The sequence below is a fragment of the Parus major genome, chromosome 6 (assembly GCF_001522545.3).
Source record: "Parus major isolate Abel chromosome 6, Parus_major1.1, whole genome shotgun sequence".
Taxonomy (NCBI): Eukaryota; Metazoa; Chordata; class Aves; order Passeriformes; family Paridae; genus Parus; species Parus major.
The window spans coordinates 20,139,162-20,149,580 of NC_031775.1; the positions used below are offsets into that span (position 1 = coordinate 20,139,162).

At 55.4% G+C, this 10,419-nt stretch overlaps 1 protein-coding gene across 5 annotated transcripts in view; it reads left to right on the forward strand.

Annotated features, from left to right (window-relative positions):
* DNMBP (dynamin binding protein) overlaps positions 1–9,913 on the forward strand; it is a 33,403-nt gene extending 23,490 nt beyond the window's left edge. For 4 of the 5 annotated variants that reach the window (XM_033515719.1, XM_015632688.3, XM_015632692.3 and 1 more), the window contains 13 exons: positions 1,333–1,520; positions 2,162–2,261; positions 2,764–2,911; positions 3,401–3,418; positions 4,233–4,432; positions 5,489–5,619; positions 5,840–5,944; positions 6,136–6,264; positions 6,657–6,989; positions 7,391–7,573; positions 7,649–7,847; positions 7,945–8,381; positions 8,680–9,913. In XM_033515719.1, coding sequence (XP_033371610.1) covers positions 1,333–1,520; positions 2,162–2,261; positions 2,764–2,911; positions 3,401–3,418; positions 4,233–4,432; positions 5,489–5,619; positions 5,840–5,944; positions 6,136–6,264; positions 6,657–6,989; positions 7,391–7,573; positions 7,649–7,847; positions 7,945–8,381; positions 8,680–8,865 — 2,357 coding nt within the window. In that variant the 3' untranslated portion in view covers positions 8,866–9,913. Of the gene's footprint in view, positions 1–906; positions 1,094–1,332; positions 1,521–2,161; positions 2,262–2,763; positions 2,912–3,400; positions 3,419–4,232; positions 4,433–5,488; positions 5,620–5,839; positions 5,945–6,135; positions 6,265–6,656; positions 6,990–7,390; positions 7,574–7,648; positions 7,848–7,944; positions 8,382–8,679 lie in introns of those variants that run through there. The other variant, XM_015632695.3, reaches the window with a different exon arrangement.
* The last annotated feature ends 506 nt before the right edge of the window (positions 9,914–10,419 follow it).

Genomic DNA, 10,419 nt, shown 5'->3' on the forward strand with positions numbered 1-10,419 from the left:
TGAGTAAATATCGCAGCTTGGGTGTCCTTTCTTTCTCGAATTGTTACAGTGTGAAGACCCCGGTCTGGGGGAGCAGTGAACAGGATGATTAGGCGGAGGGAGCAATTTTCCCATCCCAGATTTCATGGTGCCATGCTGGGTACTGCCATCACCCCACAGAGCACAGCTGGGGGCTGCTTGCAGAAGCGGATGGGAGCATGGGGGGCTCTTGGGGCTGTGCACAGTCGGTGCTGTGGTATCAGGGTAAGTCCCAGGCCCTGCTGGGTGTCCCTGGGATTAAGCAGGGTTGAGCCTCTGTTGTCTGACGCTATCATCGGAGAGGTCAGGGACGTGGAGATCTGGAAGTGCCTGTCCTGCAAAAACATTCCTAGAAACGCCTGAGCTGGGGCATGTCTGCAACTCTGAAAAAATTCCGCTGAGGGAGAGCAGCTGGGGCTCCGTAGCAGACGGCGCATTTGTGGAAACAGCCATTGACACGACATGGGGTACCCGAGGCAGGCTGGCGCTGCAAGGGGCTCCGTGCTGCCCTGAAATGGGGGAGACCCGATTGTTGCTGGCCTCGCAGGGGTGACCAGGCAGGGGTCGGGGAGGGGCTCTCCCGGGCGCAGGGGGAGCGCAGTGGCCGTGCTTTCGGTCCGAGGGCACAGCCTCTAAAAGCAGGCAGGTGGGGCAGAGAGCGGCGGGGCCCAGGAATCTGCGGCGGGATAAAATGTCTCAATGGAAGCGAGAGGGGGCTGGGCCCCTGTGCAGGTGGCACAGAAAACCAGGAGGCGAGGCGGCTGCGGGGGTCTGGACGGGGCGGAGGAGGGCGGCCCGCAGCCCCGGGCCCTGCGGGCGGAGCGGCCCAGCTCCAGCTCCAGGCTTTGCCGGCCACAGCACGGTTGCGATGCCCGGGGCCCTCTGCGGCCATTGAGATGGAAATGCCCCGGGCCTGGAGAATGGAGACCCTGTTCCCAGCCTGAGGGAGGGGCGGCCGCCATTGCCTAGCGGGGGTTTCCCTCCGTGTCTGCAGCTTCCCGGCGCCGCGGAGTTGGAGAGCGGGGTGGGAGAGGACCCAGGTCCGGCCGGCATCGCGGCACACCGGGCAGAGCAGGTTTGTTGCCCCCCGCGCCCGTGCCAAGGCTTTGTGGCGCTCCTGGTGCTGCGAGGGAGGGCTGTGGGAGCTGCCGGCTCTCCCTCCAGCCTGAGGATGGCCCCTCTGAGAGGCCCTTGGCCTCTCAATAGTGCTGTTTCTCAGTCTCAGAGGTTACATGTGTAGCAATTCAGGTGCTTTTTGTCTCCTGTCCTTGCATCTTTGCTGGAGTATGCTGATCTCGCTTATCTGTCTTACAGAGATGACTCTCCTGTCCTCCCAGACACCATCCCTGGAGTCATCCCCGGCTGCCACTGAGAGTGCAGAGCAAAGGATGCTGGAGAAGAGGGCCAAGGTTATTGATGAACTTCTCCAGACAGAGCGGGACTATATCAGAGATCTGGAGATGTGTGTGGAGAGGATCATGGTGCCCCTGCAGCAGGCACAGGTAGGAGCTGGGAAAGGAGGGGAAGCTGTGGTGCAGCACTGGTGGACTGGGGTAAGGATGCTGGATCTACTTTGTTCTCAGAGGTGACTATGCAGCATGGGAACCCATAGAGGAAATTAGAGCTATTCTCAGGGGAGGAGGGTGGTTCCCATAGCTCCCGCAGCTCCCTGCACTTCTTGCAATAAACCTATCTGCTTTGAGGTCCTGCTGAACTCTAATTCTTTCTGGGAGTGAGAGACCTGGCAGCAAGAATCACAAATAGATTTTTTTAGGGAGCAGGGAAAAAAAAATCAGTCTCTTCGTTTGGTTATGGGTTAAATTCATTGACAGAAGAAATAAGATATGGGATCTTGGCATGGGGACAGATTTAGTGGGAGGAAAAAGAGAAAACCAGGTGAGCAGAGGCAGGGGTGGAATTGCTGGGAAAGAGAAGGATGCTGTGGTAGGATACATAAGGAGTGAGAGTTTCAGTGCACTGGGGGACAAGGGAATGTGTACAGGAGTCACTGTGATGAGAGGACATTGCACTAAGTGCCTGCTGTGAAGCTGAGGACTGATGGGTTGAAGGAGGGCAGGGGGGGGCTGTTGAGTCTAACTGGGACATGTTCCCCATCCAGAACTTCTCTTTTCCCATTCACTAGATGCAGAACATAGACTTTGAGGGCCTTTTTGGAAACATCCACATGGTAATTAACTTCTCCAAGCAGCTGCTGTCCACCTTGGAGGCTGCAGATGCAATCGGTATGAATTCTGCTGTTACCTTTTCTCAGAAGGCTGAGATGGGCGTTGTTTGTGGTAGGGCATAACAGTTTAAATGGTGGGAGAGGATAACTGGGACTAGGATTTCCCCCTGCTGGTCCCCATTGCCACTCATCAGTCCAACAGCAAAGCCAAGGAGATCTGTGTTGCCACAGAGGTCACTGTGCTGAGACAGTGCCTGTGACCCTTTGCCCCAAAGTGCTGCCAGCCTGAGCTGTTCATGCTGTGGGCTGCCTGTGCCTTTGCTCTGTGGCTCCTGTGACCAGTGTCTCCACTAGGAGACACTCTCCCCTGGGAGACCTGGACTGATTGAGCTCTCTGTGTTGGTGGGTAATGAGGAGGGGTGCTGCATGCTGTAGTAGCACTGTCTTGACCTGTGTGTGTGGAACAGGGACACCGGATGTCTTACCAAGAGACACACCAATGTTTTTGGAGGCACCTGGGGACCAGGAGACACTAAGTCCTGCTTTGCTGCTGTCTGCAGGGCCAGTGTTCCTGACGCAGCGTGCAGAGCTGGAGAGTGTCTACAGGGTGTATTGCCAGAACCATGATGAGGCCATCGCACTGCTGGAAACCTATGAGAAGGATGAAAAGTTGCAGAAACTACTTCTGGACCTGTTGGATAGCCTCAGGTTTGAGCCTCTGGCTGTGGCAGCCACTATGCTGGGACAGGGAGATCAGTTTTCAACATCCCTGCCTCTCTGTCAGCAGTGTTTACACAGTTCAGGGGATGACTGGAGAGGGTCTGATGGTGGCACTGCATAGTTTACCAGGCTCTGGGTTCAAATGGCTCCCTGCCCCAATGCCAACGTACTTGCAAACCTGTAGATCCCCTTAAAATCTGCATAGAAGCTACCAGTAGAGAAGGTGGCATGTCCTGGACTGAGGGCTCTTGTTCCCCAAACCCTGAACCACCACAGCTGCTGAGGAAGGAGCTGATTTGCCTGGCTCAGTGAGTGCCAGGGCTCCAACTTGGGGAGGTAACTGCCCTGGGAGGACAGGGCTGCCCACTGCCTTGGCAGCCTCACTGGCAGGGCACAGACACTGGCTGTGGAATTGCACACTTGCCACCCCATTAACCCTTGCTTTTCTTTGCTTTTTGGTACTCTGTGCACCGGCAGGAGCCTGTACAGTGAATGGTAAGTGGGTACTTCCTCTTAGTCCCTGCTTGTCTGTCTGTGTTGGTCTGGCCATTCCCTTGTAACTAACCTGCCACAGGCTGGGTGCATGCTGGGGTGCCCTAACAGTGCCTTGTGGAGGCATGGCTGGGAGGAGAGGGGTGTCTGTGGCATGACTGCAGCAGGGGCAGTGGGTAGGCTGCACAAGTAGGCAGCACAAGTGATAAGGCAAGGGGAGGCCTTGGACAGGAAACAGGATTTGGGAGCCTGCAGCCCCAAGGAGCCAGGAAAGCCATGCAGTGACTATGGTCCTGCAGTCAGTCTGTCCTGCACTGGAGGACAGATCTGGGCAGTTGAGCTCTCATGCAGAGCTCAATGGCACCCACAAACAACCATGTCCCACCTCGGTGCAGGGAATCATCCTGGGTATGAGCATACCTGGCCTTCCCCCTAATGCTCCACTGCCAAGGCACTGCCCACCTGTCCCCAGCCCTTCAAAAACTTTGCTGCAGCATCTCTGAAATAAGTGGCTCTCTGGCAAGTGTGAGGCTGTTCCTATGTGGGATTTCATGGTGAGTCTTGTAATGAAGAGGATCCTGGCTGGGAAGTATCACCTGCTGTGAGTGAGGAGCAGAAACATGGGGTTGATCTGAGGGCACCAGGAATGCAGGAGTGCAATGAATTTGGACATAAGGGTGGCTTGATTTAGGGAGGGGAGTACAGTGGATTTAGAGGCATTGGAGTTCTGGGTCTGGTTGGCACTGGTTTGAGGGGGCAGTGTGTGTGGCAGAGCTGGACTGACACCTGATGCATCTCCTTTGTCCTGACTTTCTAGGGGTTGCACAAACTACATTAACCTGGGCTCCTTCCTCATCAAGCCAGTGCAGAGGGTGATGCGGTACCCACTGCTGCTGATGGAGCTGCTGAGTGCTACCCCTGAGGCTCACCCTGATAAGGCACCACTCACGGCTGCTGTCCTCGCAGTCAAAGAAATCAACGTCAACATCAACGAGTACAAGCGTCGGAAGGATCTGGGTGAGGAGCTGGGCAGTGCTGGGCACAGAGAGATAGGAATGGGTGTGCTGAGGTTGGTGTCTGCTGGCCACTGAGCCATAGCTGGCAACCACAGTCATGAAGGAACTCTCACTGCTCAGGGGAGTTTGGCTCCATCACCTTTGTAACTGCCCTTCAAGTGAGCAGATCCCCCTTTGCTTCCTCATGTCCAACCCACCTGGCTCCACCAGCTCTCCTCATGGATTAGGAGCTGTGGTTCTCCCACATCTCTCATGGCCTTCAGGCACCAAAACTAGGCCCAGTAACCAAGTGTAGCTTCCCTGGGGCTGAAGAAAAGGAGAAAATTACTCCCTTTGATACCTGCTGGCCACCCTCTCTGTTTTCCCTTGGAAGCCCCCAGTTTATGCAAATCTTACACTTTAGTCTTACCTCATAGCCCCACTGAAGTTGAGGTGACATAGGCTGCCTGAAATGATTGTTTATTTCTGCTAAAGAAGTAATACAGGCACCTTCTGTATGTCCAGGGACTATTGTACACCAACTCCTATGTCATCTTATGCTGGCACTATGCATAATCCTGTGGAAGAGCTTGAGTGGTTTGTCTGCAAACTATAGGACATCTCAAGAACCAAACAGGTGGCACAGTGCTGGATGGGATGGGAGGTTATGATACAATATTTTACAAGGGCATGTAGTGATAGGATGCAATAATGGCTTTAAACTGAGAGGATTTAGATTTAGATTAAATATAAGGAAAAAGTCTTTACAGTGAGGGTGGTGAGGCACTGGATCAGGCTGCCTGCAGAAGTTGTAGATGCCCCACCCATGGAAGTGTTCAAGACCAGGTTGGATGGGTTTGTGAGCAACTTGGTCTAGTAGATGTCCCTGCCCGTGGCAGAGACGTTAGAATTAGATGGTTTTTAGGTCACTTCCAACTCAGGCCATTCTGTAATGATATGTGGGGTTCTTGGGACTACAGAGGCTTGGGGAAGAGGAGAACTAAAGAGGTGATCGTTGATGAGGCAGTGTATGACATGGGTGTTTATAAGGGTTTGATTTCTATATTAATCTCTTTAGTGCTAAAGTACAGAAAAGGGGATGAGGATAGCCTCATGGAGAAGATCTCCAAGCTCAACTTCCACTCTATCATCAAGAAATCCAACCGTGTGAGCAGTCACCTCAAGCATCTCACAGGCTTTGCACCCCAGGTACTGTGCATCAGGTGCACATGCACCCTGCAGTGCTTCTGCAGAGATATCTGCTGTCCCTCCACACCCCTTCCCCTGTGCAGCTCCCATCCAGGCCAGCAAGGCAGAGTGAGCTTAGGGTGTGAACCACTCATCTCTGCTGTCCAGCTTGTGGGTACATTTTGCAGTCTGGGAGATGCTGAGTCCTGCATCACCTCCCTTGAAACACTTTCTCTCACAGCTAAAGGATGAAGCCTTTGAAGAGACAGAGAAAAACTTCCGAATGCAGGAGCGTCTGATCAAGTCCTTCATCCGGGACCTTTCCCTCTACCTGCAGCATGTCCGGGTGAGGCAGTCTGGGTGTGATTCCAAGCCTGTGGGGCTCACCATGCACTGCCCCTCCTGTCTGCATGGTGTGCCCCAGCAGTACCTCTGGCCACGGCTCCTGCCTCAGCTCTGTGGGGTTGGGTGGTCTGAGCTGCCCTGGGAGCCCCTGCTGGGCAGCAAGCATGGCTCAGCTGTGTCTCCCTGGTGCAGGAGTCAGCTTGTATGAAGGCACTGGCAGCAGGGAGCATGTGGGACCTGTGCACAGAGAAAGGAAGTGGGGACTTGGACCAGTTCCAGAAAGTGAATCGTCTCATCAGTGACCAGCTCTTCTCCAGCTTTGTGAGTGAGGCTGTGCCCCTTTGAGGCCCACCCTGGGGGTCTGCTTCAGATGGGCAGGCCCTGGGAGGCTGCAGGGAGGGTAACCTGGGAGAGCTTTGATGCCTGGCAGTTTATGAATGTGCCTGTTAGATACACATTTTTTCAGCCCTACCTGAAATGCTACAGCTCTTTATGCGAATGGCTCAGGTACTTTGCATAGACTTACCCATGCTGGCACAGTTATGTAAGATTATAGAATAACTGCTGTTGGAAGGGACCTCTGGAGCTTCAGTGGGTGCCAGCAGGAGACAGTCACTGTCCTGGGGAGGTTGTGTGCTAGAGAGTGATCTGCTGGCTTTCACAGTGGGAGAGAGCATCTTGTCTTACCTTCTCACTGCACCTCTGCCCTCCAGAAAGAGCGGACGGAGCGGCTGGTGAGCTCACCCCTGAGCCAGCTGCTGAGCATGTTTGCGGGGCCCCACAAGCTGGTGCAGAAGCGCTTTGACAAACTCCTCGACTTCCACAACTGCACCGAGCGAGCCGAGAAGCTGAAGGACAAGCGAACGCTGGAGGAGCTGCAGTCAGCCCGCAACAACTACGAGGCCCTCAATGCCCAGCTGCTGGACGAGCTGCCCAAGTTCCTGCGCTTCGCCAAGGAGCTGTTCGCCAGCTGCGTGCGGGGCTATGCCGAGGCACACTGCGACTTCGTGCGCCTGGCCCTGGAGGAGCTCAGACCCCTGCTGTCGGTGGGTTCCTGCAGTGCAGGCAGCGCCCTGGGCTCAGAGCAGCACTAATCTGTGCAGGGTTTCTCTCTGAGGCTCACTGGGACCTGTCACATCGTGGGTGAAGCTGCTGCTGCAGGTTTCAGGCCACGAGTAACCTGTGGAGGGCTCCTGTGGGATGGTGTCAGGGCAGGGATTGTGTAGAGGGCTCTTGGAGCAGTGACAGGAGAGCATTCACCTGGGAGAATCTCAGGTCACAAGTTTGAGGACAAGTTAGAGCTGAGTCCAGAGAGGACAGCAAACCTGAGCCTGATGGAAGTCTCAGGCAGGACTCAGACCCCTGCCATGGTCTACCCTGTAGCTCTTGGCCAGTTCTCCCAGCAGCTGTCACCTAACCAGGATCCCCAATTTTGCTCTGGTTCTAGTTGCTGAAGGTGTCTGGCAGGGAAGGGAACCTCATTGCCATCTTCCAGGATGAGCACAGTCGAGTCCTCCAGCAGCTCCAGGCCTTCACCTTCTTCCCAGAGTCCCAGGCAGGTCCTAGGAAGACCTTTGAAAGGAAGAGCATGGAGCGGCAGTCTGCCCGGCGGCAGCCCCTTGTTGGCCTGGTAAGTTCCCTGTGCCCGGTGTCAGGCCTTGCAGAGCCCAGGACAGCCACTCACACCTGCCTTGTTCCTCTGCAGCCGACCCACTTCCTGCAGTCGGATGACATCCGAGCTGCCCTCCTGGCCCGCTATCCCCCAGAGAGTCTCTTCCAGGCAGACCGCAATTTCAATGCTGCCCAAGACCTGGATGTCTCCCTCTTGGAAGGAGACATTGTGGGTGTCATCAAGAAGAAGGACCCCATGGGCAGCCAGAATCGCTGGCTCATAGACAATGGGGGTAGGTGGCTGTTCCCTGCCCTTGGTGTGTGCTGTGAGTCCCCTCCTCTGATGTCCCTGTGCCCCAATCTGAGCTCCCTTGCTCTCCCTCTCTGCAGTGACAAAGGGCTTCGTGTACAGCTCCTTTCTGAAGCCCTACAACCCCCGCCGCAGCCAGTCGGACGTCTCTGTGGGCAGCCACTCTTCCAACGAGTCGGAGCACAGCAGCTCCTCTCCCCAGAGCAACGCCACCCTGACCTTCAGCCCCGCTGGTGCGGCCGTCACCTTCACTCAGAAACCCCTGCAGGACTCTGTCTCTCCAGCAGATGTGTACCAGTCCCCACAGTCCCCACTGGAGGTGGACTCCCCCTGTCTGCCCCAGCTTGGCTCTGGTGACAGGACAGCCCCACTGGCTGCTACGGTGACATCTCAGCACCGCTACAGCTGCAGCCCCAGCTCTCGCAACGGGCACCCCACCAAAGCGCATCTCAGACCCACGCCCTCGGTGGAGGACAGAGACTCTGGGCTGGAGAACAGCGAGTCAGAGGGCAACCAGGTGAGTCTTCAGCCACCCTCATGGGGCTGGGGATGCCAAGGGCTAACTGCTTTGTTTGGCTGGGGACTGAATCATCCTCCTCCCTGGCACTGACCAGGAAGAGGTAGCAGGTGGGGTGTGAGACCTTTTCTTCACGTCCAGAGACAGAGAACCAGGCTGCAGATGGGGGTGGACAGAGGCCAGGATGGATCCAGAGCTGTCACTGGGGAGAAGGACAAAAGCCCAAGCATCATGTGCAGAGTAAGATTAAGGTTGTGTGGTGTGACCATCTGACTGATGCTCTCCCCTTGTCTGGCAGATCTACTACGCTCTCTACACCTTCAAAGGCCGAAACACCAATGAGCTGAGTGTGTCAGCTAACCAGAGACTCAGGATCCTGCAGTTTGAGGACATCACAGGCAATCAGGAGTGGTGGCTGGCCGAAGCCCACGGGAAGCAGGGCTACGTGCCCTCCAGTTACATCCGGAAGACAGAGTACACGTGAGGCAGCGAACAGAGCCTGCACCCCATGCCTTGTTCCTGCTGGGACTGCTAGGGTCTGGGGGAGGCTGGCCAGCCCTGCAGCCCCTGCTGCTTGCCCTTAAGGCTATGCCTCTCACAGCTGTGCAGTGCTCCTGGGCCCCAAACACTGGCTGCCACTGCCCCTTCAGGGGAAGAAGAAGGGTGGGCTGTCCAGGTAGGCAGGAGCAGGCAGCGTGTGTGAGGGCAGGGGTGAGTTCATCTCTGAGGTGTGTTTGAGCCTCCTGTGTTCAGCCAGGAGCAGGGAAGCAAAGCTTGGGGCTGTTGCCTGCCCAGAAGCGTAAGGCTTAAGTCAGGCTGAGGAGCTGCTATGGATTTAAGTTGTGGAAGGCTAATGCTAAGTTTCTGGAAATTGTCTTTAGTCAAGTAGTATTAAAAGCAACCCAAACTTTGTGAATATGCTCCCTGTGCAGCAGGAGCCTGGTCTCACCTGTCTCTGCAGGACTCGGGGTGGGACATTTACACACTGCCTGGGGAAGCAGCTTTGAGGTTTGCTGGGAGTAGTTGAGCTCCAGGCCTGGGATGTGTATGGCCTCTGAAACCCTCACAACAAAGCCCCCAGCAGGTGCCTTCTCCCAGGGGCTTGGCCTTTCCAGCGTCTGCCACTGCCAGCAGCCATCAGGTTCTCATCTTTCAGGTGAGCCAAAGGCCCAGAACACCTTTTTCAGTGCAGTATTGGCTGTGTCCAGGACCCATCTTTCACTGATGTACCCACCTGGCTGCTCTGGGCTGGGACTGGGCAAAAGGCAAAGCACAGTCTGTCCTCCAGCCTGTTTTTGGGGGTCTAACCAGAATTGCCTCACCTCTGCTTTCCTCCATGGCACTGGAGAGGGAGGGTGCTGACATTCTGGATTGGCAGGACCATCCATGGGAGGGCTGTGGTGCCTTTTGCTGGGTTGGTGTGTGATACTGCTGCTGCCATGTCCTGAAGGGAAGAGGTTCTCTTCATGGGGCAATGTTTGTATTCCCTGTACTGCTGCTCTGCAAATAAAGATTTGCCCTTGTGTATAGAAGATGCCTTTGCAAGTATTGGGAGACCTGGGACAAGTGTCTGGCAAGTGCTGCAGCCTTCATGCAGACCCTCCAGGGCCAGGAAAAAACATTTCCCTTTTGGTGGGGTCCAGCATTCTAGTGCCTTGGTGTTTGTGCCAGCTGCAGCTCAGGCACAAGGAAACCCTCAGGAACCTTCTTTCTTAAGATGAAGTGGTTGCACTGCCCTCTTCCCCCAGGTGTGTTACATGACTCTGGGGCTCCAGGGCAGTAGGGGCTGGTTGGGGTGACTGTTTGCCTAAGTAGGCACCTGCTCCCTGCATGAGGAGATCTGGCCCAAGAACAAGGACTCAAGGGTTTGTCAACAATAACCACCATGCTTTGTGCGTGCATGGCTGTACACAAGCGTGTGCCTGCTGCTCTCCGGCTTGTCTTCTCACCACTGTGAGGTTTACAGTCTGGAACCACAGCCCGAAATCTGCCCCACAAGTGGATGAGATAACCTCAGGGAGGGGCTCATTTATTTACA